The 27,809-nt window shown below is 40.8% G+C and overlaps 2 protein-coding genes across 3 annotated transcripts in view; one reads left to right on the top strand and one right to left on the bottom strand.

The window, feature by feature from the left end:
* The window catches only part of CCDC146 (coiled-coil domain containing 146), a 125,514-nt gene that overhangs the window by 54,570 nt on the left and 43,135 nt on the right, over positions 1-27,809 (bottom strand). The gene's annotated exons all lie outside the window — the stretch shown is intronic.
* Positions 17,233-27,475, top strand: FGL2 (fibrinogen like 2). The gene is made up of 2 exons (XM_030556342.1): positions 17,233-17,933; positions 23,930-27,475. The coding sequence occupies exons 1-2, from the start codon at positions 17,318-17,320 to the stop codon at positions 24,634-24,636; spliced, it is 1,323 nt and encodes a 440-aa protein (XP_030412202.1). The 5' UTR covers positions 17,233-17,317; the 3' UTR covers positions 24,637-27,475.

Genomic DNA, 27,809 nt, shown 5'->3' with positions numbered 1-27,809 from the left:
CTGTGCTGCACTAGGAACACAGAGGCATGCAGACTGCTGCTGCAGGAGGAAGGGCACAGATTGCAGTGCTGCTTTGTCATTCCTCAGCACGGAGAGCTCCCAGAGCTACTCATGATGCTGCTCTCCGGAGCTGAGAGGGCTGTGGGAGAACTCAGAGACAATCCCAAGATGTGCAGCAATCATCTCTTCCTTTCCATAATACTGCACTCTGGGGTACATACCTGTGGTGCATTGCTCACTTGTCGATGATGGTGTCCCCAATGTGGACATGATCTGTCAGAGAGACCAAGTGTGAACACCCTTTGGCAATTTTTGTTTTATCGACTTTTGGCTGTCGACATAAGTTTTGTCAACAAAACTTGGTAGTGTGGACAAGCCCTTAGACGTTTCCCCCCCTCAGGGAAACTCTCTTTTTTCAAAGCCCTACTCTCTCTGTGTGAGTCTGAGCCCAGTTACTATATATCTTACTGGCTTTTGTTAGAGAGCCTAGGGTGGGGTCTTCATTTTGCCTAAGTATGTCTACACTACAGAGACTATACTGGCATAGCTGCATCACAGTAGCAATGCTGGTATAAACCCATAATGTAGACACAACCTAAACTTATGGAAGGGGTTTTTCCATTGATGTAGGAACACCATCTCCCCAAGCAGTGGTAGCTAAGTCAAAGGAAGCATTCTTCCATCAACCTAGCTGTCTACACAGGGTATTAGGTTGGCATAACTACATCACTCAGTGGTTGTGGTTTTTTCATACCACTGATTGACAGCTCTGTCAAGCTAAATTTTAAGTGCAGACCAGACCTCAGCCTGTTTTCTAATATTAAAGCAGGGTGTGAATTTAAAGTGCAACAGCAATTCTAGAATAGCCATTGCAGAATAACTATCCCACAATAGTAATTCTAGTTAATTTCCTAGTGTAGAAAAGCCGTATGTTTTCACTGCAGACAGGCTAGCCTTGCTGGGTGGGATGTCCCCACAGCAAAGCCTTAACCATGCCAGACCCATGTAACTACATCCACAGCAGGGCTGTACTAGCCCTTGAGCTGGAATGGATTTCTGGTGGGATACCCTGTGGTTCTTAGCGGTGCATTACATAAGGCCACTCTACAAATACATTCACAGGGTGAAAACTCACTCACTCTCACCTAGAATGAAGCTGCTGTCTGTGGCCATGACATGAGAACAATACGTAAACAACTTCCAAGTGGAGTTATTCACTATTAATCCAGGCAGTCCCGCAGGTGAAAGCAAACAGCATTTGGCAAGAACTTTTAAAGAGAATGTTATTAAGGAATTCAGTTTACAAACTACAAAGTGATTCATAGCACACCCAACTGACTTCTTTGCCTCTCCATTTTCCATTTCTTTCCTGCCTAGTAAACATAAAAATCTCACGTGGGGTACATTTCTCCAAATTATGGTTCTTATTGATACTACCCCACAACTTTAGCAGGAGACAGGTGTCAGCTTCCGGCAAACTGCCAGCAAAGGAGGATTTCTTGGATGGTGCCACAGATCCTAGCAAGTGTTCCCTCATGGCCACTGACTAGGACTGCTGTGAAGGGAATCCACGCTGTGACCCTTGCTCCCCCAGCTATTTTAGGCCTACAGAGCATGAATGCAGTCCAGCCACTGCCCCAATCTCAGGACCCCTAGGCACACTCTTGGAGTACAGACCTGCAGCCTAACACTCCCTCCTGAGAGTTGGAGCCCTGCACAGTTGCCTAGCCCCTCTCCACACAATGGAGACCTTTAGGATGCCCTTGGACTTAAACACACCCTCTCCTGGAACTTTACCCCAAAGGTGTGAAACTTTTTGTCACAGTTTGACTATCTCGGGGCACACACTTTGCAGAGTCTAACACATTTACGTTCTTTACTTCATACAAAGCACAGGACAATACAGATCATACAAAACAAACACTGCACATATTTCCCTTTCTAGCTCAGCCTTCCCTTGGGTGTCCTTAGGGACCACAGATGTCCAGGCAGGCTGTTCCATTCCTGAGGCTGTTCCATGATGGGTGGTCTCTCCCTTTTACCTAGCTTCTGTTGCTTTCTTCTGCCCCACGTGTCCTCTTCCTGTCTGGCTCCCTCTATTCCCTTATTTAAGCTCCTCTTTGTCGCCTGGCTGCCTTTGTTCTGCTCCTGGTAAGTTTTCATTGCTTCTATCTCCCCTTCTTTCAGAAGAGGAAGCTAAACTGGATTTCCAAGGCTTAAGCTCACCCGCTGTTGCCAGTTGTTTGCACCTGAATAGTATAATTGAATCCTAAGCACCACTAGCCCCTTGTATTTGTCAGCTGTGAACCTGCTACAGGACTTGGTAGATCTTCACACATATAGGCACTCAGGATACAGCTGCTTTTCATAAACCATCTTCACAATATTAACCAAAATTCATAAACTGTATAAATATAGTCCCGGTTTGTCACAGATGACATCTCTGTTCAAATGCTGTGGAAGTGCAGCAGAAATGGAGCAGGCAAACATGGGGTTAATATGCACAGCAGAAGAAAGGAAGAGTTCCACAAGAAAGTACAGCCCAGGTAGAATTGTGGGATGGGACTGGAGACTAACAGCACCTGGAATTGAGAGGTCTGCATTCTCACTGCAAAGTAGGCAGTTTGCCTGTCTGGGCTGAAGCAAATTCCAATCTCAAGTCCATATCCTCAGCCATGCTAGCTAGCCCAGACTTAAAGCATCCTCAAATCCATGTTAAAGGTTCTTCTGTGTGGTGGAAGGAGGATATGATGACTCCAGAGCACCCCCTTGCAACAGGGCATGATGCTGTAGACAATCTTCATCTCCAGCCCTTCCTGCAGTCCATCTGCACCTGTTCATACTTCAGCTGAAAGCATCTAAGTCAGATCCCTTTCAGGGCAACAACAGCACAAACCAACATCCCAAAGTCTTTCAACAATCGGTCCTGCCTTTGGGCTCTGTCTTCAATCTCCTTTCTAAGTCACTCCAGAGTTATCTTCCACAGACTAGCATAGCTATTATAATTAGCATTCGGGGAGAGAGAATCACAAAAATTGTGGGTGACACTGTAGGTTCTGAACTTCTTAGCCGATGTATGTATGACCAAGAAATACAAGGTAGGCCAAATTAAGCTCTGTGACACCTATATAAATCCAGAATAATTCTATTGAAGCCAACAGACATTAAGGCCTCAGTCTCCACTCTTTTGCACCCTGTGTATATATTTGCACCTGTGCGAACTGTGTGTAAAATGCTACCATTTTGACTTGTTAGAGCTTTATAGGCACTGTACACAAGTGTTAATGACTATACAAGGTGCAAGACAACAGAAAAAAATCTCAGACATGTAAGTCAATGAGTGTTGTGCTTGAGTAAAGACTGCAGAATCAGGCCGTTAGTCAAGACATCTATCTGAACAATATGCATCGCAACACTTTGCAGTAAGGTTGCAATAGTTACTGGCAGACCATTTTTTAATTAAATGAAAACATGTCTCAGACTATTTAGGTTTTGTAAAGTTTACCCAAAATGTTGCTGTGTGCCCTCCTCAGAAAGTATGCCTTGCAGTGCTGCAACTCCTCTCTCATTTTGTACAAACAGTTTCCATACCACTACACTCCCAGGCTCAATGTATTCCGAAATCAGTAAAGTGAGTAATATTAACAATCTCTCCTTCTGCGTACAACAGTACCAACTTTTGAAATCAGTACAATTATACCGATTTAAAATTACTGATGTGAGATAAGAATCAGGCCCATTAAACATTTTAATAAAAGAAGATGTATAGGAATCAGCATCTTCCATTTATTGGGTTTCTGGACCCCGAATCCATCAGGAAGAGTCATAAATACATGACATCTCTAAACTGTAGCTTTTGTATTTAGCTCTCAGATTCAGCTGATAAATATATGCACCCTTTTAACCAGGCTTCTTATAAAATATTCATAAATCTTTATTCCTGAAGTATAGCATTAGGTTTCTTTTTTTAAATACTGCAAGCTAAATTGGAATTATGATTTATAAATATTTGCATTTCACCTCTGTTTCTAAAAGTTTGTGAAAGATGAGTCACACTGAAGTCATATTTTCCTATGAGATGCTGTGGAATTTTGTTTAGCTTCAGCTTTGTCTTCATTGTCAAATAAAGGTGTGTTTTAATGTGAGATTACTAACGTGAGTTAGCTATCTCATTGTTAAATTCTAGTGGAGTCAAGGCACTGTAGCTTCACAGCTAGGTGATATGAACCACAGGCAAGGGTAGTGTTGACCTCACCTACCTACCTAGTGGTAAAAATAAGAGTACCTTGTCTCCACTAGGATTTTGTAGTGAGATAGCTAATATGCATTGGTCATTCCACTCTCAAATGTATTTATTTATTTGCAGGGAAGACATAGCCTTTATTTCCAGTACTCTGCATCTGGGATCAAATTCTGATATCTTTATTCCATCTTCCTTGAGTAAGAAATGAGACCTGGATCTATAGAGACTTAGGTGTTGTGATGTTAAGCACTGCGGCACCTAAAAATTAGGTTCCTAGAAAACCACAAGACCATCACTGCAATCCACAAAGCTCAAGCTAAGTCTCTATGCTCGCTGTACAATGAATGGGGAGAGACAGGCACCTTAGAATGTGATTCTAAAAGCCAGCATGCTAGGTGGGGAGCCATGTAAGATAGCCAATGGGAGATGCTGATCAGAAGGATATGTCCTAAACCCAACCACTCTTATGGAGACCTAAGTCTGGGGTGCCGGAAGTCACCTATATCTGCTAGCAATACAGAACACGAACACTTCTCCTGGAGTCAGGCAGCTTCAGCACCTAAGTCATTTCTTGTAAGAATGAGTGAGGTGCCTGTCTCACTCCACACAAAATAGCTGAAAGAGGAGGTGCTGCCATCCACCTTAAAATTTTAGTGCGGTGGTTAGTGCACTCATCCAGGATGTGGGAGACCCAGTTTCAATTGCCCCCTCTGCCTCAGGTGCAGAAAGACTCTGAGCAGGAGTCTCTGACCTCTCAGGAGCACAGAGCAATGGGATAGTCTGACACAGGGCTCCCTCACTCCCCTGCCTAAACTGTTCCCCTGTAGAAAAATAATTAAAAAGTCACTGCAGCAACAGGACGGTATCCTGCATCTCCTAGATGGATGCCATAACCACTGGATTACAGAGTCAGTCTCACACATGTACTCTCTCTCTGCCCTAAGGACTCTTTATTATTTCATCAACAGTGGAACAACTTTTACAGGAGAGATTAAAGGAGCTCCACATCAGAACAACCCATAGGTGGGAGACCCCCCCATGCAAAACGTTTCTCCTCCAGAGTGGTAGGGTCCTTAAAGTGCTGCTGTGGCAGTGCTTTAGCATCGCTGCCTCTTTTGCCCCCTCCCAGGGCTACCGGGGCGGGGAGGGGGGTGCAAAAGGGGCAGCTGTCCCAGGTCCTGGTGATTTAAAAAGGCCAAGGCTCCCAGTCGCCACCGCAGTAGCAGTCGAAGCCCCTGGCCCTTTAAATCGCCATCGGAGCCCCAGGTGGCAAGGGCCAGGCAGCGCTGAACCGCTGGCTGTGGGAGGCTGACTCCCCAGCCCTGCCCCTTCCACCCGAGACCCGACCCCTTCTGCCTGAGGCCCTTGTACCGGTAAGACTTAAGTTACTTTCACCCCTGCCCACATAAGAGCTGTAACTACTGGGCTAAAAGTTAAGGTGGATGGCAGCAGCCCCACCACTATTTTGAATGGGCCAAGTCTGTAGGTAGTCTCCAAGCATGCTGACCATCTTCGGTCCATATGTGAGTTAGGTGAACAAATACCTATCTTCCCCTGACTCATGGATTCCTCTGGGGCTTAGGTTAGAGATACGCATCCTGGCACCGAGAGGGAGGCCACAGTGTGCATGCTCAGAGGAATAAACTTAGATGCAGATGGAACTTTTACCCTGAAAATTTAGTCACTGAGTGACCTATAGGGTTTGACAGTTTTGTGGATTGCAATGGAGCCTAAAACTGGAACTTTGGCACCTAAGTAGCTCCGTGGGTCTGAGCCTGAGAGCCAGATTCTGATCTTGATAACATCAGTGTAAATGTAGAGTAACTCCATTAATGGCATTTGAATTTCTCCAGCTTTGAACCAGTGTAATTAAAATCAGGATCTGGCTCAGCATAAGAACTTCAAATATTGGCCCTGGATTTGTAAACTATGATTTCTGTTGTACAGAAAATATGTAGTGTTGTTTCTCCATCTAGACTGTGCCAGAGAGGAAGTAAAATCTGTACCATTTCCATAACGTCCATCACAGGTATGTACAGTACTATAGTGCTGTCATGCTTTAGAAATACATTGTGAATGCTGCACAACCCAAGACAATTACAGAAAGTCCCACTAAAATGGGTCAGAGTGGATACAATTTAGGTAAAATTATTTTAAAACATTAAAATGAGAGATTACAATAGATAATTCTGATTTAATCAAGAAATGGTTCAATCAAGAATTAATTAGCACTTGGAGATAAAACTTGGAGTATACAATATTAAACAAAATACAGAGCTCTTGGAAAGGTACTCAGAGTGTCACCGCTAAAGAAGAGCTCTGTGTAGTTCAAAAGCTTGTCTCTTTCACCAAGAGAAGTTGGTCTAATAAAAGATATTACCGTACCCACCGTCTCTCTAATTACACAATACTGTTTATTTTCTAGACTTGAAATGTGTTCTAGCCCCATTGCAAGGCAAATGCAGTATCCATCAAGGAACTGCACTATACAATAATATTTTTAGAAAGATCATACCATATGTAGTGAGGCCGAGTAGCCTCCCTCCAAGCAGGAGAGTGAGGGTCCACTACACTCCCCTTGGTGGGTGGAGCCTAGCCTGCCTTGCCCTCCTCACCGGAAGTGACCACACATACCTACAGGCTCTCTAATCTTCTATTCCAATTTTGTGCGTACAAAAGTAGAAAGGCGGTACAGTCTTTTTATTTGTTTTCCTTTATTTGCAAATGTGTAGTTTGCTGGAAGTATTTTAAATTGTATTTTGCTGGGGGGGAGGCTTCTTTCTAGTTTCTATAAGCTGACCGACCCTGTAACTTTTTACCATCTAAATTGCAGAGACAAACTTTTACCGTTTTTCTTTCTTTTTATTAAAAGCTTTGCTTTAAGACCTGTCTGATTTTTTTCTCCTAGTTAAGGCTCAAAGGAACTGAGTCTGTGTACACCAGGGAACTGGTGGGGAGAAGGGAAAGAGAGCAGAGGGGAGAAGGGAAAAGTGAATTCCCTCTTTGTTTTAGATTCACGGAGTTTGAATCTGGATTGCCTCTGGGTGAAGGGAAAAGAGGAGGGGGGAACGTATCATTCCTCTCTATGTGGTGATTCAAGGAGTTTGAATCACGGTGATCTCCTAGTGTACCCAGGGCGGAAAGGAGCTGGGAGGAAGAAAGGAGGGGGAAGGGAAATGATTTATTCCCCTTTGTTGTGAGACTCAAGGAATTTGGGTCTTGGGGTCCCCAGGGAAGGTGCTGGGGGAGACCAGAGTTTATCAGGCACTCTACTCTAAGTCCTGATTGGTGGCTGCACTACAGGATCTAAGCTGGCAATTAGGGGAATTCATGCTAGTACCCATATTTTGGATGCTAAGGTTCAGAATTGGGAATTATATTATGACAAGGGCCAGGGACAGCTCAGTTGGTGTGTTGTGGCTGGATCCCTGCTGATGCAGGGGCAGCTAATCCTGCCCCTGCCAGGGCCCTGGGTTGGGAACACAGTGGCGTAGAGTGGGCCTGCGTCCCCCTGCCACCCATCCTGGGGTGGCCGACTCCCTACACTGTGCAGGGAAGCTCCCGCTCTGAAGAAAGAGCCTCCCTTACCAGCTCCCTTATAGACTGTTTGCTTGCTGGCAGCCTGAGCCTCCTCAAGCCCAGACCCGAACCAACTCCATAGATTGTGATATCCCTGGTGGCAGCCAGAAGCCCCCCCTGGCCGAAGCCAGCCCCCTGTAGCCAGTGTTTAATTGGTGGCAGCTTGAGCTTCCCCAAGCTCAGGCTAAAGCCTGGCCATGACTGTCTGGCGCCCAGCCCTATTGTGGAGCTAGAAACTAGAGGACCTGGGGGGCCTTGCTCCACCTCGGGTAGAGGCAAGAGCCCTAGATTGTTCTGCAGCTTTGTGCCTTGGCCAGACAAGCCCGAAGGCAACTGGAATGAGAGGCCTCCTTCCGAGCCGAAGAGCGAGTGTCCAATACACTATGCTTAAGCTATTGTAGGCGCTGTAGCAACAATTTGCAATGTAGCTCTTTATTTCTATGTTTCTGAACCCTAGATTCACTTTATAAATTATCAGAGGGGTAGCCGTGTTAGTCTGGATCTGTAAAAGCAGCAAAGAATCCTGCGGCACCTTATAGACTAACAGACGTCATGCATCTGACGAAGTGGGTATTCACCCACGAAAGCTCATGCTCCAAAACGTCTGTTAGTCTATAAGGTGCCACAGGATTCTTTGCTGCTTTTATAAATTATAATACCCACTTGACTGCAATTAGGAGCCACACTGCTAAAGATATTTGCCTAAAGATACAGATAAATGCCTTTTGAAAATCCCATTAGGCACTAAAATACTTTTAAGAACTTTGCCCTAAGGGCCAGAATCTCAGACATACTAGGACTCCTTTGCATTGCTCTAGCCCTCTGAGAATTCCCTTTTTGTAAAGGGAAATTTCTGGAGAACACAGAGCTAGCATTACAGCTCTACTCCTCCTTTCTGGCTGCAAGGGCAGGTGGTATGTCCATGGGACAGAACATGAGGGTGCAATGTTCCTCTGATCCCCAGAAACTCCAATGGCCCTGTGGCCATGGGTAGTCTGACCAGGTAGTACTTTGTAATTCCTAACAGTGGTAACGTGGAAAGTTAAGTTACTTTACATTTGGTAAGAATTCCAGTGTTTAAACAAAACATGTATAGCTAAATCCTGGCACTACCTCAGAAAGCGGCAAGCCAGGACAGTTTGGGTAGCAGTGAGCGTAATGGAAGTTGTAGCGGCTTGGAACTTTAATGTCGGAGCCTAGATACATATCCAGAAGACTGTTTTGGCATCCAGGTTTGAAAATATTGGCCTTCATTATATCAGTATGTTTTGAAAAAAATAGAAAAATGACCCAAATAAAGATACAATACTCTAGTTTACATATATTAAAAAATTCTAAAACAAGGGTGGGAGCTGGTTTAAACAATTTTTCATTAGGTTTCTCAGACTTGTTAGTGTCACATTCCTTTAAAATGGATGCCTCCAAGAAGAGGCTATCCGACAGAGCAAATGGCAGTTTCCTTCTAATTATTCTAGCAATCAGTAATTAACTGAGATTACTTCATTGTATTGGGCATAGATGTCAGGTCTGGAGTGTGGAATATAGTCAGGTCACCTTTCTTAAATTCTTGGGCCTTTCAAAACCTTAAAGTTTCAACTATACTAATATACATTTTGCTTCTCTTCCTTTTTGTATATACACAACACTTTTCTTTGATTCCCATACTCATTAAACAACATGACTCTATCCCATAAGTTTTAAAAAATAACCCAAAAATGACAGCCCAGCTGGGCAAAATAAAATAAATTGTACTTATCCAAATCAAGAATTCTTAGAAAATTGGATTAAAGATTTGGCTGCTAATTCTGGTTGCTTGGCAGTTTCTTCTCTTTGTTTCTATATTCCTACACTTCCATAAATGTAACTGACGTTGCAGTCATATGATTTTATAAAAATATGCTAATAAGTGAATATAGTGTAACTGGAATATGCTTTATGCAAAAGGTCTCTTGTAAGGTATCATTACAAAGCTTACAATCTACTGAGTGTGATCCTCCTATTTGTATAAATGTACCACTCTTGTATCTGAAACTAGAAATATGAACTATAACTGTGAGGGCCTATTGTAATTATGCAAAGTGTGGGCCATTAATGGTGGTTTGGAATCTTGATGACTCCCATTAACCAGAACAATTGACTGCAGATGGCTCTGTTTTACCTGTAAGTCTTCCTGTGTGCTGGCAAGAGGGTAATGAAGTCTTGCAGTGACATGTGATCATGTCACCTGAACTGAAATCCATCTTTAACCTGGTATCTTTCCATTGAGAGGGAGGAGGTGGGAACCCAGAGAGGGACAAAGGATTCCTGCCTTATGCAAAAGATATATAAAGGAGTGGGACAGAACAAAGCAGGAGAGGAGCCATCATGCAGAATCCCCCAGGTACCACCTGAGCTGGAACAAGAGCTGTACCAGGGGAAAGAATTGTGCCCAGGCCTGGAAGGTGTCCAGTCTGAGAAAAAACTCACTGAAGCATCTCTGAGGGTGAGATTATCAGTATTCAGTTTGATTAGCCATAGATTTGTGTGTTTTATTTTATTTTGCTTGGTAACTTATTTTGTTCTGTCTGTTACTACTTGGAACCACTTAAATCCTACTTTCTGTATTTAATAAAATCACTTTTTACGTATTAATTAACTCAGAGTATGTATTAATACCTGGGGGAGCAAACAACTGTGCATCTCTCTCTATCAGTGTTATAGTGGGAGAACAATTTGTGAATTTAACCTGTATAAGATTTATACAGGGTAAAACAGATTTATTTGGGTTTAGACCCCATTGGGAGTTGGGCATCTGAGTGTTAAAGACAAGAACACTTCTGTGAGCTGCTTTCAGGTAAACCTGCAGCTTTGGGGCAAGTAATTCAGACCATGGGTCTGTGTTGGAGCAGCTGGGAGTGTCTGGCTCAGCAAGACAGGGTGCTGGAGTCCTGAGCTGGCAGGGAAGGCAGAGGTTGAATTAGTCTTGGCACATCGGGTGGCAGCTCCCAAGAGGGTTTCTGTAATCCAACCCGTCACAGTAACTACACAATAGAAGTATGTATCTTAGAACAATGCTTCCTCAGCTCTTGTCCCCTAACACCCTTACTCTACTTGCTCTACATTGATGACATCTTCATCATCTAGACCCATGGGAAGGAGGCCCTTGAGAAATTCCATCAGGATTTCAACAATTTCCACCCTAACATCAACCTCAGCCTGGACCAGTCCACACAAGAGATCCACTTCCTAGACACTGCAGTGCAAATAAGCAATGGTCACATAAACAACACTGTATACCGGAAACCTACTGACCACTGTACTTATCTACATGCCTCCAGCTTTTATCCAGACCACATCACACGATCCATTGTCTACAGCCAAGCTCTAAGATACAACTGCATTTGCTCCAGTCCCTCAGACAGAGACAAACACCTACAGGATCTCTATCAAGTGTTCTTAACTACAATACCCACCTGGTGAACTGAAGAAACAGATTGACAGAGCCAGAAGGGCACCCAGAAGTCACCTTCTCCAGGATAGGCCCAACAAAGAAAGTAACAGAATACCACTAGCTGTCACCTACAGCCCCCAACTAAAACCTCTCCAGCGCATCATCAAGAATCTACAACCTATCCTGAAGGACAATCCCTCACTCTCACAGAACTTTGGAGACAGGCCAGTCCTCACTTATGGACAGCCCCTACACACCTGAAGCAAATACTCACTAGCAAGTACACACTCCACAACAAAAACACTAATCCAGGAACTGAACCCTGCAACAAACCCCAGTGCCAACTCTGTCCACATATCTATTCAAAGGACACCATCATAGGACCTAATCACATCAATCACACCATCAGGGGCTCGTTCCCCTGCACATCTACCAATGTGATATATGCTATCATGTGCCAGCAATGCCCTTCTGCCACGTACATTGGCCAAACTGAACAGTTTCTATGCAAAAGAATAAATGGACACAAATCTGACATCAAGAATTAAAACATTCAAAAACCAGTAAGAGAACACTTAAATCTCCCTGGACACTCAATAACAGACTTAAAAGTGGTAATTCTTCAACAAAAAACCTTCAAAAACAGACTCCAGCAAGAAACTGCAGAACTGGAATTAATTTGCAAACTAGACACTATCAAATTAGGCCTGAATAAAGACTGGGAATGGATGGGTCATTACAAAAACTAATTTCCCCCTGCTGATACTCACACCTTCTTGTTAATTGTTTGAAATGGGCCACCTTGATTACATTGGCTTCATTAGCACTTCAAAAGTGATTTCCACCCCTTCTTGTCAACTGTTGAGAATAGCCCACTTCCACCTTAATTGAATTGGCTCATTAGCACTGACCACCCCCACCCCTGCTTGGCAAGTTAACTCCCATCTTTTCATATGCTGCGTATTTATACCTCTCTACTGTATTTTCCACTTCCATCTGATGAAGTGGGTTATCCCACGAAAGCTTATGCCCAAATAAATTTGTTGTTTTCTAAGGTGCCACAAGGACTCCTTGTTGTTCTTATCTTACTACTGTATTTACATGTATTTTTACTTTCCTATTTATTCTTACCTTGTTATTTTACCTACTTTTATTTAATTCTTATTTAATTGATTATTAACTTGTAGTTATCTTTTGTATGTAACTCTTATTTTGTTACATTTTTATATTATCTCACTTTCTCTCAGAAGTCTTGCTTTTCTACAAGAGAAGATGAACCCACCCAATAGAATTATTCACAGAGTGAAGTACACCTCTGCCCCGACATAATGCTGTCCTCGGGAGCGAAAAAAAAAGTCTTACATTATAGGTGAAACTGCGTTATATCAAACTTGCTTTAATCCGCTGGAGTGTGCAGTCCCAACCCCCAGAGCACTTCTTTAACGCGTTATATCCAAATTTGTGTTATATGGGTCAAGTTATATCGGGGTGAGGTGTATTATTTCATGTGAACAAATGTGGCAGAATCTGGTCCTCACTGCATCAGAAGTTAATAGACCCTAATATCTCCTCCAAAACTTTTAAAAGTTTTTCACATCTTCTGTTTTATTGGAAAGAGATTCACTCCTATGAATCACAGAATCATAGAATATCAGGGTTGGAAGGGACCTCAGCAAGTTATCTAGGCCAACCCCCTGCTCAAAGCAGGACCAATTCCCAACTACATCATCCCAGCCAGGTCTTTGTCAAGCCTGACCTTAAAAAACTCTAAGGAAGGAGATTCTACCGCCTCCTTAAGTAACCCATTCCAGTGCTTCACCACTCTATGAGTGAAAAAGTGTTTCCTAATATCCAACCTAAACCTCCCCCACTGCAACTTGAAACCATTACTCCTTGTTCTGTCATCTGCCACCACTGAGAAGAGTCTAGATCCATCCTCTTTGGAAACCCCTTTCAGGTAGTTAAAAGCAGCTATCAAATCCCCCCTCATTCTTCTCTTCTGCAGACTAAACAATCCCAGTTCCCTCAGCATCTCCTCACAGGTCATGTGCTCCAGCCCCCTAATCATTTTTCTTGCCCTCCATTGGACTCTTTACAATTTTTCCACATCCTTCTTGTAGCATGGGGCCCAAAACTGGACACAGTACTCCTGATAAGGCCTTACCAACGTTGAAAAGAGGGGAATGATCACATCCCCCGATCTGCTGGCAATGCCCCTACTTATACAGCCCAAAATGCCGTTAGCCTTCTTGGCAACAAGGGCACACTGTTGATTCATATGTAGATGGCCAGCACAAGGCATAAAACCATAAGCAGGGACAGATGTAGCCTTGTGATTCAATGGATGCACTATATTAAATTGCTGAGAGGGCATCGACCACCTGCAGCAGCATCCTCCATCCCAGCATCAGAACCCTAATCCTGGCCTCATGTGGTGGGAAGACCCCAGGATGGAGGAGGGGTTAGAAACTTTGCCCACCCCATTCTTACCCTGCTGTGGCGGCTCCTGTTCTGTGGGGCTGAACCCTGCTCCTGCCATTGTGACCTGGCATCTGGGGCTACAGCACCAAGCAGGTTTGGTGGATGGGCAGCTCTAGGGAGGCATGGACAAGGGCAAGTGGGGGGAGTGAGAGGTAAAAAGCTTGGGGACCACTTCTCTAAGATAAAATATTTTGGGGCTTCCCCCCACCACCACAACCAGGGCCAGCTCCAGGCACCAGCGAAGGAAGCAGGTGCCTGGGGTGGCCAATACAAAGGGGAGGCACTCTGTTCTTTATTGGGGGGGCATGTCCGGGTCTTCAACAGCAATTCAGTGGGGGGTCCTTCACTCCCTCTCTTCCTCTTCGGCGGCACCTTGGTGGCAGCTCAATTGTTTTTTTCTTTTTCTTTTTTCCCCACCTTCGCTGCTTGGGGCAGCAAAAAAGCTGGAGCCAGCCCTGCCCACAACACATATTAATAATTAATAGGGGGCCTCCTTGAGCTGCTTAATCCTTCACAATAGGGCTTCTGTGACTCAATTATGGCATAATTGACAAGTCTAAGGACTTTGACTTTCTCAGTTTTGAGCTTTAGTAGTTTTGACTAGCTTCCTTGTATTTTTTTAGTTTCTTCTTTCTGAACTACCCAACCAGTATGGGCCACTAGAAACCCTTAATTCAGCCCATCTTCAATTCCATTAACATCAAGTACCTTGAATACAGGAGGGTCTAATCATCCTGTGCCATGTGCAACAGCATCCTGCATGCATGTGAAGCAAAAGATTTAAGTTAAATATAGTATCCGACATAGACAATGATAACAGATATTAACCATGATCATTATCAAAATAAAATATGTGAGGGCTTCCTAGGGAAGGCTCAAGTTGAACATCATAAAAATGCCAGTGTTCCAGCAAAATAGTGTAGCTAACACATTTCTACTTACTAAGGCAATTAGGGCAGAGGACTGGACCTCTCTAGGTTCCTTCCAGTCCTAGAATCTATGAATCTATGAATTATAAAATATTTGACATAAATTCTGCAACCTCAACAGAAATAATCAGTTTCTATCTTTCATTTCTATGCTACATTTCCTGTAATTTGTATTTTTAATAACCAACGTTTTGACCATTTTTGTAGTTATTTTAAAACATAGAATGATTGTCATAATTTTAACTTGAAGTTAACCTTGTTTATTCTTCCATTTCAAACACCTAAAAAGTCACTGCCAACTACAGTCCTTTGTCTCAATATAGGGCACAAGGGCAAAATTCCAAATTATTAACATATTTTACAATTTTTCTGTGCTTGGGATTTCAATATATTATTTTTTGAGTAGTAAGTAACTCCCCGTCAATCAGCTGCGTGAAGTTTAGAATAAATCTCATTCATTTTTCTCAGCTAATAAACATATAGTTCATTTACTACAGAATTGACTGCAAACATTGTCTTAGGATCATAGAACTGGAAGGGAGCTCAAGGGATCATCTGGTCTGGTCCCCTGCATTCAAGGCAGGACTAAGAATTATCTAGATCATCCCTGATAGGTGTTTGTCCAACCTGCTCTTAAAAATCCCCAATGATGGAGATTCCACAACCTCCATAGGCAATTTATTCCAGTGCTTAACCACTCTGACAGGTTCTTCCTAATGTCCAACCTAAACCGCCCTTGCTGTAATTTAAGCCCATTGCTTCTTGTCCTATCCTCAAAGGTTAAGAACAATTTTTCTCCCTCCTCCTTGTAACAATCTTTTATGTACTTGACAACTGTTATTATGTCCCCTCTCAGTCTTCTCTTCTCCAGATCTGGAGTACCAATTGATTTGGGGTAAGTCACTGGTCTCTTGGGACTGGGAGTGTCATAAACAGATAAGAAAAGTTAATAGCACAGAAGTACTTTATATCTCTTTGACTGTAAAGGGTTAACAAGTTCAGTAAGCCTGGCTGTCACCTGACCAGAGGACCAATCAGAGGACAGGATACTTTCAAATCTTGAGGGAGGGAAGTTTTTGTGCTGTGCTGTTAGTGTTTGGTTGTTGTTCACTCTGGGGGCTCAGAGGGATCAGACGTGCAACCAGGTTTCTCTCCAATCTCTCCAATACAGGCTCTTATAAGTTCAGACTAGTGAGTACTAGGTAGATAAAGCGAGTTAGGCTTATGGTTGTTTTCTTTATTTGCAAATGTGTATTTGGTTGGAAGATGTTCAAATGTGTATTTGGTTGAAAGGAGTTCAAATTGGTATTTTGCTGAAAAGATTTTAATTTGTACTTGTATACTTAGGTTGGGAGGGTGTTCCCAGTGTTTATAGCTGAAAGACCCTGTACCTATTCCATTTTTTTTTAAATTTACAAAGATAATTTTTACTGTTTTTTCTTTCTTTAATTAAAAGCTTTTCTTGTTTAAGAACCTAATTTTTTTTTTATTCTGGTGAGACCCCAGGGGACTGGGTCTGGATTCACCAGAGAATTGGTGGGGAGAAAGGTGGGAAGAGGGAGAGGCTGATTTCTCTCTGTGCCAGGATTACTTTCTCTCAGGAGGAGTCTGGGAGGGGGAAAGAGAAGGAGGGAGGAAGGTGAATTGTCCTCTCTGTTTTGTGATTCAAGGAGTTTGAATCACACAGTGATCTTCCAGGGTAACCCAGGGAGGAAGCCTGGGAGAGGCAACGGTGAGGGAAAGGGTTTACTTTCCTTGTGTTAAGATCCAGAGGGTCTGGGTCTTGGGGGTCCCCGGGCAAGGTTTTGTGGGGACCAGAGTGTTCCAGGCACTGGAATTCCTGGTTGGTGGCAGCACTACAGGTTCTAAGCTGGTAATTGAGCTTAGAGGAATTCATGCTGGCACCCCATCTTTTGGACGCTAAGGTTCAGAGTGGGGAATTATACCATGACAGGGAGCAACCTGATATGGCATGATTTTTGGTTTAGTGACCATTTTTATCACAAAGTTCAGTTTGTCTGAGTGGCAAGATAGACTGGAGAGTCTGAGGGGACTGTCTATCACTTCATGATAAGACTGGTATAGTGATCCAGGAGTTCACATTTCTTACTGGCTTGGTGAAATCTAATTACAGAATACACCACCAGTTTGGGGTATCTGACCTGTTTTCTGTCAGTCTGTCCTGAGGTAGGCACTCACATTTGTGAACCACTCCAGAGAATATGACATTCTCCACCTGTCAAGGTAGAGGAAATGACATGGTCCACAATGTCCATTTTTAAGTAAAATTTTATATTCAAAATGTTGTGAATCAGGAATTTTGTAGAATATCATAAAATATTTTCTTGCTTTAGATATGTTTTCAAAAGAAAAATCAAAGTAAAATAAATAAGACCTCAATAAACTTCATACTCTATCTGTGCACATGAATATTATCATTTTGCTTGTGTTATTATGCATAAGCTACTTTTGCCAAGGACTATCTACTTTGCTCTGCTATTAATATCACTAAAACTTGTTGTGATGCAAGAACTCCCACCCACTTCTGAGAACAGTGAAGGCAGTTTATCTGTTAACACACAGGCTGCTGGCTGCCTTTAGAAAAAGTTCTTCCAGTTTTACATACTTCCTCATTGAGCTAGTTTCACTGCAAAGATGAAGAAGCTCATTTACTTAGTCTTGTTTAAGACAGCTCTGCTTGCTTTTACAAACAGTTTTGCACTTGCAGATGAACATACAGAAGATTTTAAAGAAGGAAAAGCTATTGATGCTTGTCCTATAAAGCTCAAAACCAATGGGAAATGTGAAGGAGAGGAATGTCCATATCAGATAAACCTGCCTCCGATGACCATCCAGCTACCTAAGCAGTTCAGATTGATAGAGAAGACTCTCAAAGAAGTACAAACTCTTAAAGATGAAGTAAACAAATTGAAGAAATCTTGTCAAGATTGCAAGTTGCAGGCAGATGACAACCAAGAAAGAGATAGTACTGAATTCCTGGCACCTACTAGAGAAATCCCCATGGAGAACAGTAAGATACAAGATAATAGAGTAAAGGAATTACAGAGCAAAGTTAATAAACTGTCAGTCAGTTTGAAGAATGCAAAGAATCAGATCCAGTCACTGCAGGGTAATGTGGAAAAAAGAAGCCTAATAAACATGGACAATGTACAAAATTATGTCGACAGCAAAGTAGCAAATCTGACATCTTTTTTGAAAAATTTGGATGACAGATGTTCTTCTAAGTGTCCAGTCATACAATCAAGTCCTGGTATGTAAAGCTATATTTATAAATTTTCTGTAGAATTATTTAATAGAACAATTTAAACATTTTACCACAAATACCTTTGCTTTCATCTTCACAAATCAAAAAGTATTATAAAATTCACTCTTATTGTGTCCAGGAAGGACTTGCTGGAAGATACTAAGTGCTTTCAACTTCCATGGGAGTTGCGGGTACTCAGTACTTCTCAGGATTTGGCTTTAACATAGTACTTAAAATGTAGCCCTCCAAAGGGAACATTTATTTTAACATTTGTTCAGCAAATATGCATACTGTATTTACTCATATTCGCATATTGCTGTCACAGCAATTCAGAGCCCAAACATTAAGATGGAAATGAAATTCCTTTATATATTTAAATTTTATTTTACACTGTATTCAAAAGGAAAATATCCACTTTAATTCTACATTACACTGAAAACTGAACAACTGTTTTTGGCTTGAACGTTTTTCACATTTTTGAGGGATTAGGGGAAGGGAATGAGAAAGATCTGGCCCTAAAAGATTTCAGTAGTTTTATTATCTGACGTTGATAATGAAAGACTGAAAAAACAAACATCTCAAAATATCCTGGAATTGTTTTTAATTGGTCTGGAAAGTGTTAGCTAACAACAAAGGAATCTAATGAAAGGTGTAAGTTGTATAGATGGATAACAAAATCATTATTTACCATAGCTACACAGACGTGTAAGGCTTGGCTAAAAACCTAATCGTATTAATGCTTCTCAAATGGAAGGCACACACAGCACTCTTTTAGCAATATAGTGGAATATTGGCAAGAATCTAATATATAAACAATGTAAAATGAGACACTAATGTGGGAGCTTGGGGATTTATTTCCTTTTAAATACCATGTTGTAAGGGACTTTTGTTACTTTAAAAAAAATCCTGTTATGATTATTAAAAGAAAAAATAAATGGAATTGGTAGATTATACCATGTTAATCTTTACTTTTGCCAAATTAATATGATTAACATTTTAATTTTTACGTTGTCTGTATGTAACTAAAATTTTGATATTACTTTGAAGGATCTTTAGAAGTAAGAGGCATTCACAAAAAGTTGCCAGTGTATTCTGCCATCCAGATACCATACATAATAATAAAAGAGTTTTCTAGTGATTTAAAACAATGACAGGTCACTGCACTAAATTTTTGAGCACCAAACTGCTTGCCAATCCTCCAAGCTAAAAAAAGTATGATGTATTAAATTAGACAGCTCTTCCAGAAGTCATTCCTGCAGGACCTGCCCTCCTTCACTCTCATCTGCAATACTAGTCTATTTAAAGAATATCAGAGAAAACTGCAGATAGTACAATGAATGCACTGCTATGTTTTGAAATTCTGAAACACAAGATCAGCAAAAACACAAACAGGACACATGAACAACTTTATGTTATAGCAATGTCTTTATTAGATACCAGTAATCAAATGTCATGCTTCAGGTATAAGATAGTCAGAGGTCAGGAAGGAATTTTTCCTATCCATCATGTACAAGTCTCCATGATTGGGTAGGTGCATTCTAAATTCTCCTCATCACCACCTTTTTCTGAAATATCAGTTTTTGGTTATTAGCACAAGCCAGTCTAGTCTTGATAGATCTATATTCTTGTGTTACTATAACACATGCAGAAAGGGTAACTGATGCAAAGTAATGTTCAACCTACAGTCTTAATCCAGGCAGGTAAAAATACTACTACAGTAACTCCTCGCTTAATGTAATTATGTTCCTGAAAAATGCTACTTTAAGTTAAACGATGTTAAGTGAATCCAATTTCCCCATAAAAATTAATGTAAATGGGAAGGGTTAGGTTCCAGGAGGAAAAAAATTTCACCAGACAAAAGACTATTTCATTTCTATATACACACACACACACAATACGTTTTTTTTAAAAAAACAAACAATTTAATACTGTACACAGCAATGATGATTGTGAAGCTTGGTTGAGGTGGTGAAGTCAGAGGGTGCAAGAGGATGGGATATTTCCCAGGGAATGCCTTACTGCTAAATGATGAACTAGCACTTGGCTGAGCCCTCAATGGTTATCACTTTGTTAATGTAGCCTCACACTCTACAAGGCAGCACGAATGGAGGGAGGGGAGACAGCATGGCAGAGAGAAATAGAGAAACACACTGTGTGTATGTGTGTGTGTGAGAGAGAGAGAGAGAGAGAGAGAGAGAGAGAGAGAGATGCATTGTCCCTTTAAGTACGCTGATCCCCACACTAAGTACATTGCCCTTTTAAGTAGATCAGCAAGTTGAGACAGCATCTGCTTCTAGCAAGCTCCCTCCCTCCTGAGCCCTGTTGTGTCCCTCCCCTTCCCCTCCCCCATGGAAATGGAGTAAAGGAATGGGGGGGAGGGGGACACCCGGACATTAGCACCCCTCTTCCACCCACCCCCTTGCACTGCAACCAGAAGTCTCCTGGGAGCAGCTCCAAGGCAGAGGGCAGGAGCAACACATTGCAGTGGGGGGAAGGACAGCTGAACTGCCCGGCAGGGCTGTGCTGCTGCTCAGGGAACTTAGGGGAGCGGGATGCTGATGGGGTGCTGCTGGACCACCCTGGTTCCAAATCCCCACCAGCTAGCTCCAACGGGCTGCTCTTTCTGCAAGCAAAGGACAAAGCAGGTACAACTTTAAACGAGCATGTTCTATAACTGATCAGCAACATAACGAACAATGTTAACCGGGGTTACTAAGTGAGGAGTTACTGTACATAGCATTTATATATAACAAACAATCCAACAGTGACAGTGAAAATGTAATGGTAATAAGTGCATTATGAAACTAGAAAGGATGACAATAACTAGTTTTCGCTCATAGGAATGAATCCTGACTTCAGTGAAGTCAACGGCAAAACTATTATTGACTTAAATAGGAGTAGGGTTGGATCCATAGAAGGTGCCTAATCAGGAGCAGCGCCAGAGTTTCTGGCGCCCTAGGCAGAATTCGGGAGGTGGCATTTTGTGCGCTCCCCATGGGGCATGTGGGAGCTTCTGGTTCCGCTCTTGTCGCACCGCCAAAGAAGGACCCTCAGCCGAAATGCCGCAGGCGACAGCAACAGTCATTGAGCTGCTCAATTGCCTGCTGCTGTTTTCCGTGGCACGTCAGCAGAAGGTCCTTCTTCGGCAGCACGACAGGAGCGGAATAGGAAGCTCCCATGCGCCCTGTCGAGAGCGCACAAAATGCCACCCCCCGAATCCTGGCGCCCTAGGCAACCACCTAGGGTCACCTAATGGAAGTGCCGGCCCTGTGTCTAATTGAGACAGGCCCTCTTTGTTCACATCTATTCTGAAACTTAGGATACTTAACATCTTATCCAAAGTCCACTGAAATAAAGGGGAGTCTTCCCATTGGCTTCAACAGGCTTTGGATGAGGCCTTAGTTCAGGGCCTACATATGGATTTAGATGCTTAACTTTAGGTACCCAAGTCTGAAATTGTTGTCTCTAGTCTCTGGATGTTAACAAGAAAGTTTTATCTATCAGAAATCTTCTTCCACAACTCCAATTTATATGTAGATGAAAGTAAAACAAAGAAAACAATTTATTATTATTTTCATTAGTTAGGGTTGACCACAAAACCCAAGAGTGGAGGAGAATAAATAAGTCACTTATGTAATCCAAGAATATCCTTGAGTAACATATTTTGCATCCCTAGTCTATGTAATTAACTCCATGTTAAATTCTTTCTCATATACAAAATATGTGCATTCCATGGCAGAATTAGTATCAATCACAAAGTTAAGGTTACACTGAGATTTGAACATAATGAAAGAATAAGATTTCTCTTTCACACTTTAAAGATGGAATTTACTCTCCTAATTTGACAAAATAACTCTTCAAAATAACCTATTGAGTATTGTGTCCAGTTCTAGGTCCCACCATTTCAGGAAAGATGTGGACAAATTAGAGAAAGTCCAGAGAAGAGCAACAAAACTGATTAAAGGTGTAGAAAATATGACTTATAAGGAAAAATTGGGTTTGTTTAGTCTGGAGAAGAGAAGACTGAAGGGGGACATGATAATTTTTAAGTACATCAAAGATTGTTACAAGGAGGAGGGTGAAAAATTATTCTCTTTAACTTCTGAGGATAGGACAAGAAGTAATGGGCTTAAACTGCAGCAAGGGAGATTTAGGTTGGATATCAGGAAAGACTTCTTAACTGTCAGGGTGGTTAAGCACTGGAACAAATTGCCTAGGGAGGTTGTGGAATCTCTGTCATCACAGATTTTTAAGAACAGGTTAGATGAACCCATGAGGGATGGTCTAGTTATCACTTAGTCCTACCTTGAATGCAGGAGACTGAACTAGATGACCCTTCCAGTCCTATGATTCTATAGGACAATTTATTCTTTATGTAATTTCTTAAATAAAATATTTACTAACTTTTGCAGAGAAAATAATTTTAAAATGCGCCCTTTCTGAAGTTTTTCCTCACATTTCTTAAATAACCCAGGAATCCTGACTCCTAGTCCCCTACTGTAGCCTGAGAACAGCACTTCCTCTTAACACGCAGTTCTTATTATTAATATTTGTATTTTTCCAGTGGTGATATACAATTAAAACATGTAATCAAACACTCCCATACATTTAAATTATTTGTAGTAGGAATATACATTCTCAAAATAATTTCGAACACTTAAAACCCTTCCTCTGAAAGACATCAATGAAATATTGTTGTGTTAATGAACATATTGTGTTGTGGAACATGAAGTTCTAAGAATGTGTCATTTGCAGCATATCCTGTAAAAACTCTTGAGCACACCATTATTACTAGTAAGTGGTTATAGATGGATTTATAATCCTCAGGAAACATCTGGAAAATAAGTTTGTATAAAATAAATTATTGATAGGAAGATGAGTTACGTAAATGGATCAGCATACTGATTATTTCTTTATTACGAAGCCAGCAATTCCATGTGCACAGGAAAGCACTGTCACTTTTCTAGCTACATCTTTTTAGGAATCATAGAATTGGCATAAGACAACATTACTAGTTTCCTCCTATTTCCTAAAGTATTGTAAATAACTGACCACTGACATATGAAAAATTCCCATTGTCTAGACTAACAGCCAATAATGAGCCATCTTTAAGTCGTCCTGATATGAAATAAACTTCTCATATAACATACTATAGCATGAAAGGTACTGAATTATAGACATTAATATGACAAAGTAGAATGAATCCATTCCACAAGAGGAGCAAATTCTATAATACATAAGAGAAAATTAAGGTATAGTTGAATACATGAGTTAAAAAGCATTTGAAATAATAGAATGGAAATAGTAGGCCAAATTCACTACTGAAATATGCCAGCATTAGCTCACGGAGAAGAGTTCCAATAATGGAAAGTGTACAGAGGGGGCCAGATTTTGGCTGCAAATACCAAACAACTTCACTGGGTGAAAAGGGAAGAGGGGAAGAGGCCAGCCCAGTGAAAAGTGGGCAATTTTGGCCAAAAATGCAGTGTCGTCAGGGTGTCTGCACAGCCATCAGATGCATCAGGTTCCTGGTAGTGGACACCTATGGAGTAGCCCTAATGGGAATAAAAGATGCCCATACTTACCAGAACTCTGACTGCAGAAACACTTCTTGACCTCTGGAGAGTTAAGTCACCCCCACAAGATGCAACCCTCAGGGTATGTGTTTTGCACCTCCTTGAACCAGCTTTGTGGAATTTAACTCATTATTCTTTATGGATATACATGCAAGAAATAAGCAGCAAGACAATTTTATGGAGCTATGTAGCATTTTTTAGATTAACATCAATCATTTATCTTGGTTTTGCATTTATTAATAAATAAGAAAAATAGGAGAGAGAACCTCCAGGCAAGATACTGCTAAAAGTGCTGAAGAGTATACACTGTGGGTTTAAAATGTAATTTTTTACATTAACATAGTCTGGAATGCTTGATGTGGTGTACGAGATACTAAAAAAAATTAAATAAGACTGTCCATACTAATACTATCTATTTTCTCCTAGTTATACAACTAATGCAGAGAGACTGTGCTGATCATTATACAGCAGGTAGAAGGCGTAATGGAATCTACAGAGTTATTCCAGATCCAAAACATAGCAGCTTTGAGGTTTACTGTGACATGGAATCAATGGGAGGTGGCTGGACAGTGCTACAGATGCGTCAAGATGGTAGCATTAACTTCAACAGAACATGGAATGACTACAAAAATGGCTTTGGAAATCTCAGCAGGGAATTTTGGCTGGGGAATGATAAAATTCATCTCCTGACCAAAAGCAGGGATATGCAGCTGAGAATTGAGCTTGAAGATTTCAATGGTATTCGAGAATATGCTAAATATGAACAGTTCTATGTAGCCAATGAATATCTCAAGTACCGTCTAAGTGTCAGTGGCTATAGTGGTACAGCCGGAGATGCCCTGCACTTCAGTAAACATTACAACCATGATCAAAAATTCTTCACTACCCCGGACAAAGACAATGATAAGTATCTATCAGGAAATTGTGGGGCTTACTACAGCTCTGGCTGGTGGTTTGATAAATGTTTGTCTGCCAACCTAAATGGGAAATACTATCACCAAAAATACAAAGGTGTTCGCAATGGGATTTTCTGGGGCACCTGGCATGATGTTTCTAATGGTCTTCCAGATGGTTATAGGCAAGCTTTTAAACAGGTAAAAATGATGATCAGACCCAAAGGCTTTGTGCCATAAATCAGCACCCTCTGCTGTAACCAGTTTATATTAGGTCATACTAAAAATGTCACGCTTACTCAGTATCATATTCAAAACACAAATATTGGAGTATTTTAACATTCAGTCCTAATATTATCCTTCCAAGACGAAAAAAAGTGTCTCAACATAAAATGTTTATTGATTTCTTCCTTGTGCCTTATAAAGACAGTTTTAATGCTTCAGAGTAGCTGTTGCTAAAACTTCAGCATTGCTAAATTCTGAATTTGAAGGCATTGATTTTAATGTTTCAGTTGTACTTTTACTATCTGCAGCATACCAGGTTTCTGCAATCTACAACTTTTTAAGGCTTCTACAAAGGTAGCTGAATGAAAATCCATATTTTTGCCTGAAAATATCTCAAACATTTCTGATTACATATAACCACCTTAGACACCAAGTTTCATCCTCTTATATGGATCTCATTATATCATCTGTGTCTTCATAAACATTAAAGATAGATCATCCCAACACCACCACGAACTAAGAAAGTGGTATCCCATTTTAAATGGACTGAGGCAGAGATCACCTAATTTGCTCAAAGTCACAAAGCAACATTTGACAGAGTCTCTGTCCAGCCCCTTGACCAAGGGATCATCCAACCAAGTATTGTGGCACAGTTGAACAAAAGCAAATGGAAAGGGTGCGTAGACTAAGTATGGAGTGAAACAGCACCTCCACAGCATGTTTTCCCCCACAAGCTGTTTGCTTTGAAACCATGCTTTTTGCTTCTTTGATGAAGGAAAGTTAACAGCTACACAGCTTGTCAGAGAGCTATGCTAGCAGGGCTGGAGCAGGAAGCATCAGAAAGGATTTTCTTGTACTACTGCCTCCAGATCCAAAGAGAGAGAGTTTGGTTCCCTTAGAGCCTAAAACCCTGTGGTTTCACACCCAAATCTCCCTTCTTCTGCATCCTCTATTCGAGGTGAACTTTATGAGGTTGCAGGGATTCAAACTTAATTTTTTTAACTTGTCAGAACTTTTTAGGTATCATCAGGAAAAAGATTATGTAGAAAAACACACATACATGTATAAAATCAAAGTAGGGTTTTCCCCCCCAAATTTGATGTTTGCCTTTTTCCCCTTAAAAGCAAAGAAAAACTAACATCCAATGAATGACTTTTATACAATGGACAAAAGGGAAGCAGAGATTTTCTTGTTGTTGCTCTGAAGTGTAAGAAATAAAATGTAACAGTAGTTCAGACATTTCATGAATTACAAACCAAAGAGACATTCCAGATCATAATGAATACTGTACATAGTGAATTTAAATTTGGTAATATTAAGGCCTTGTCTGTACTTAGACTGCGTTTGCCGAATAGCTATACTGACAAACCCTCCTTGTGCAGACAAGTTATACTAGCTCTCAGAATGAAATAAGTTATAGCAGGACAAAGATTTTTTGCTGGTGTAACTGCATCTACAGTAGGGCTTTTCCTGACATAGCTATATCAGTCATGGGTATGATTTCTTCCACACCTAACCGACATAGCTATTCCAGCAAAACTTTTTAAGTGTAGTCTGGTCCAATACTTACAAACATGACATTTACTACTTTTTGATATACCAAATTGAAGTGTGCATTAGTGATTTAAGTACAATGATCTATAGTGACAATGACCAAATTATAAGATATTAATATATTTTAAAGGAATTATAAATATTTTGAAGGATATTTTGATGTGAAATGTCATTTGCTTTATTATGTTTTCATTTTAAAAGATGGATGGAAGATTTTAATACTATCAGATGTATACTCTTTGCTCGAACACATTTTGAAGTTCCTTTTTATCCTGAAATAGAATGTAATTGGTTAAACAAAAAAAAGTTTTTGATGCACTGGCTAGAAGAGCGATTTTTAGCAGAGTATTATTATATTTAATCATTTGGTATAAAGTGAACTAACTTAATAATAAGTTTCCAAATAAATTTCTTCTTCACTCAGCTAATTTGTTACAAGTGAAACTGACCTTTGTTTCTTTTTTAAAGATCTTTTCTTTTTAAAATAGACATTTTAAAATCAAATACACAACTGTAATGTATATTATTTACATGTTAAAGGGGAAAAATCAGTCTAATGTTGATATTTTCAAAGCTGGATACTCCCTTTCTACTATTAGGCTGGATTCTCCAATTATTCAGATTAGTTTTATACGAGTGTAACTTCATTAATTTCAATGGCGTTATTCCCAATTTACACTGGTGTGAATAAAGTCTAATTCACACCCATTATGTCCACACGGCAGTTATAGTGCTTGTTTTAAAGGTTCCTTGATCTGAATCCTCAAAAACAGTATCTCACCAATGATTCCTTTGATGTTCTATAACAATTCAATCACTGATGAAATAGACTACAGTAAGCCAACTCAGAATGGCCAGCTGTTGACAAAAGGGCTGTGGAATTTTACACAGCTGACTGTGGGTACCTTCCAGCTATAGCGGTGCAGTCCATGGACACTACAGGTGAGCACACGATACTAGTGGCTGACTTCTCAGACATCAGTGACTGGTTACTCATCTACTACTACAGAACAATTGGATCCCTGTAGTTTTCATAGGCTGCATCTCCATATTAAAGATAAGGCAGCTGTTAACTTACCTATTTTTAAATTATGTGAAACTTCTGGACTCATGTACAGCTGTCAATATGATCCTTGACGGGAAAAAAAAAAAAGAAAAAAAAAAGAAACACCTTATACAACCTAAACACTCTCACTCTATACATGGGCTTAATAATGCAAAGTATGTCTTTCAATTTACAAAAAAAGCATGTGATAATAACATTTTAACCTAATAAATACCCTTGCCTTTTTCACCTGGATACAGTTAAATGTTGGATTCTTAGTAATGAGGATTATTAGTATCAGATTTTCAAGCAAAGGGCCTATGGGACACTTTTTCCACAGAATATGAAACAAAACTCATCTGTTCAAAATGATCAGCCAAGCTTGCTATAATTTCCTGGCATTCCATGGGATTGTTTAAACAAAGAAAACTACCAAGAAGGAAAAACAAAGAATATCTTTAGAACTGAAAGCCATGTTAAACAGCACTGATTTGCTATTTTTCATGCAATTAACAGCAGGGATAACTCTATTCATCTCAGTTAAAATGCCATGTTCAATGGTCTTCTGACAGACACAGGGGTCTCTCAA

The sequence above is a fragment of the Gopherus evgoodei genome, chromosome 1, assembly GCF_007399415.2.
Source record: "Gopherus evgoodei ecotype Sinaloan lineage chromosome 1, rGopEvg1_v1.p, whole genome shotgun sequence".
In the NCBI taxonomy this organism is placed as follows: domain Eukaryota; kingdom Metazoa; phylum Chordata; order Testudines; family Testudinidae; genus Gopherus; species Gopherus evgoodei.
Note: the sequence above shows the minus strand (reverse complement) of the source record. Positions and strands in the feature narration are given on the sequence as shown.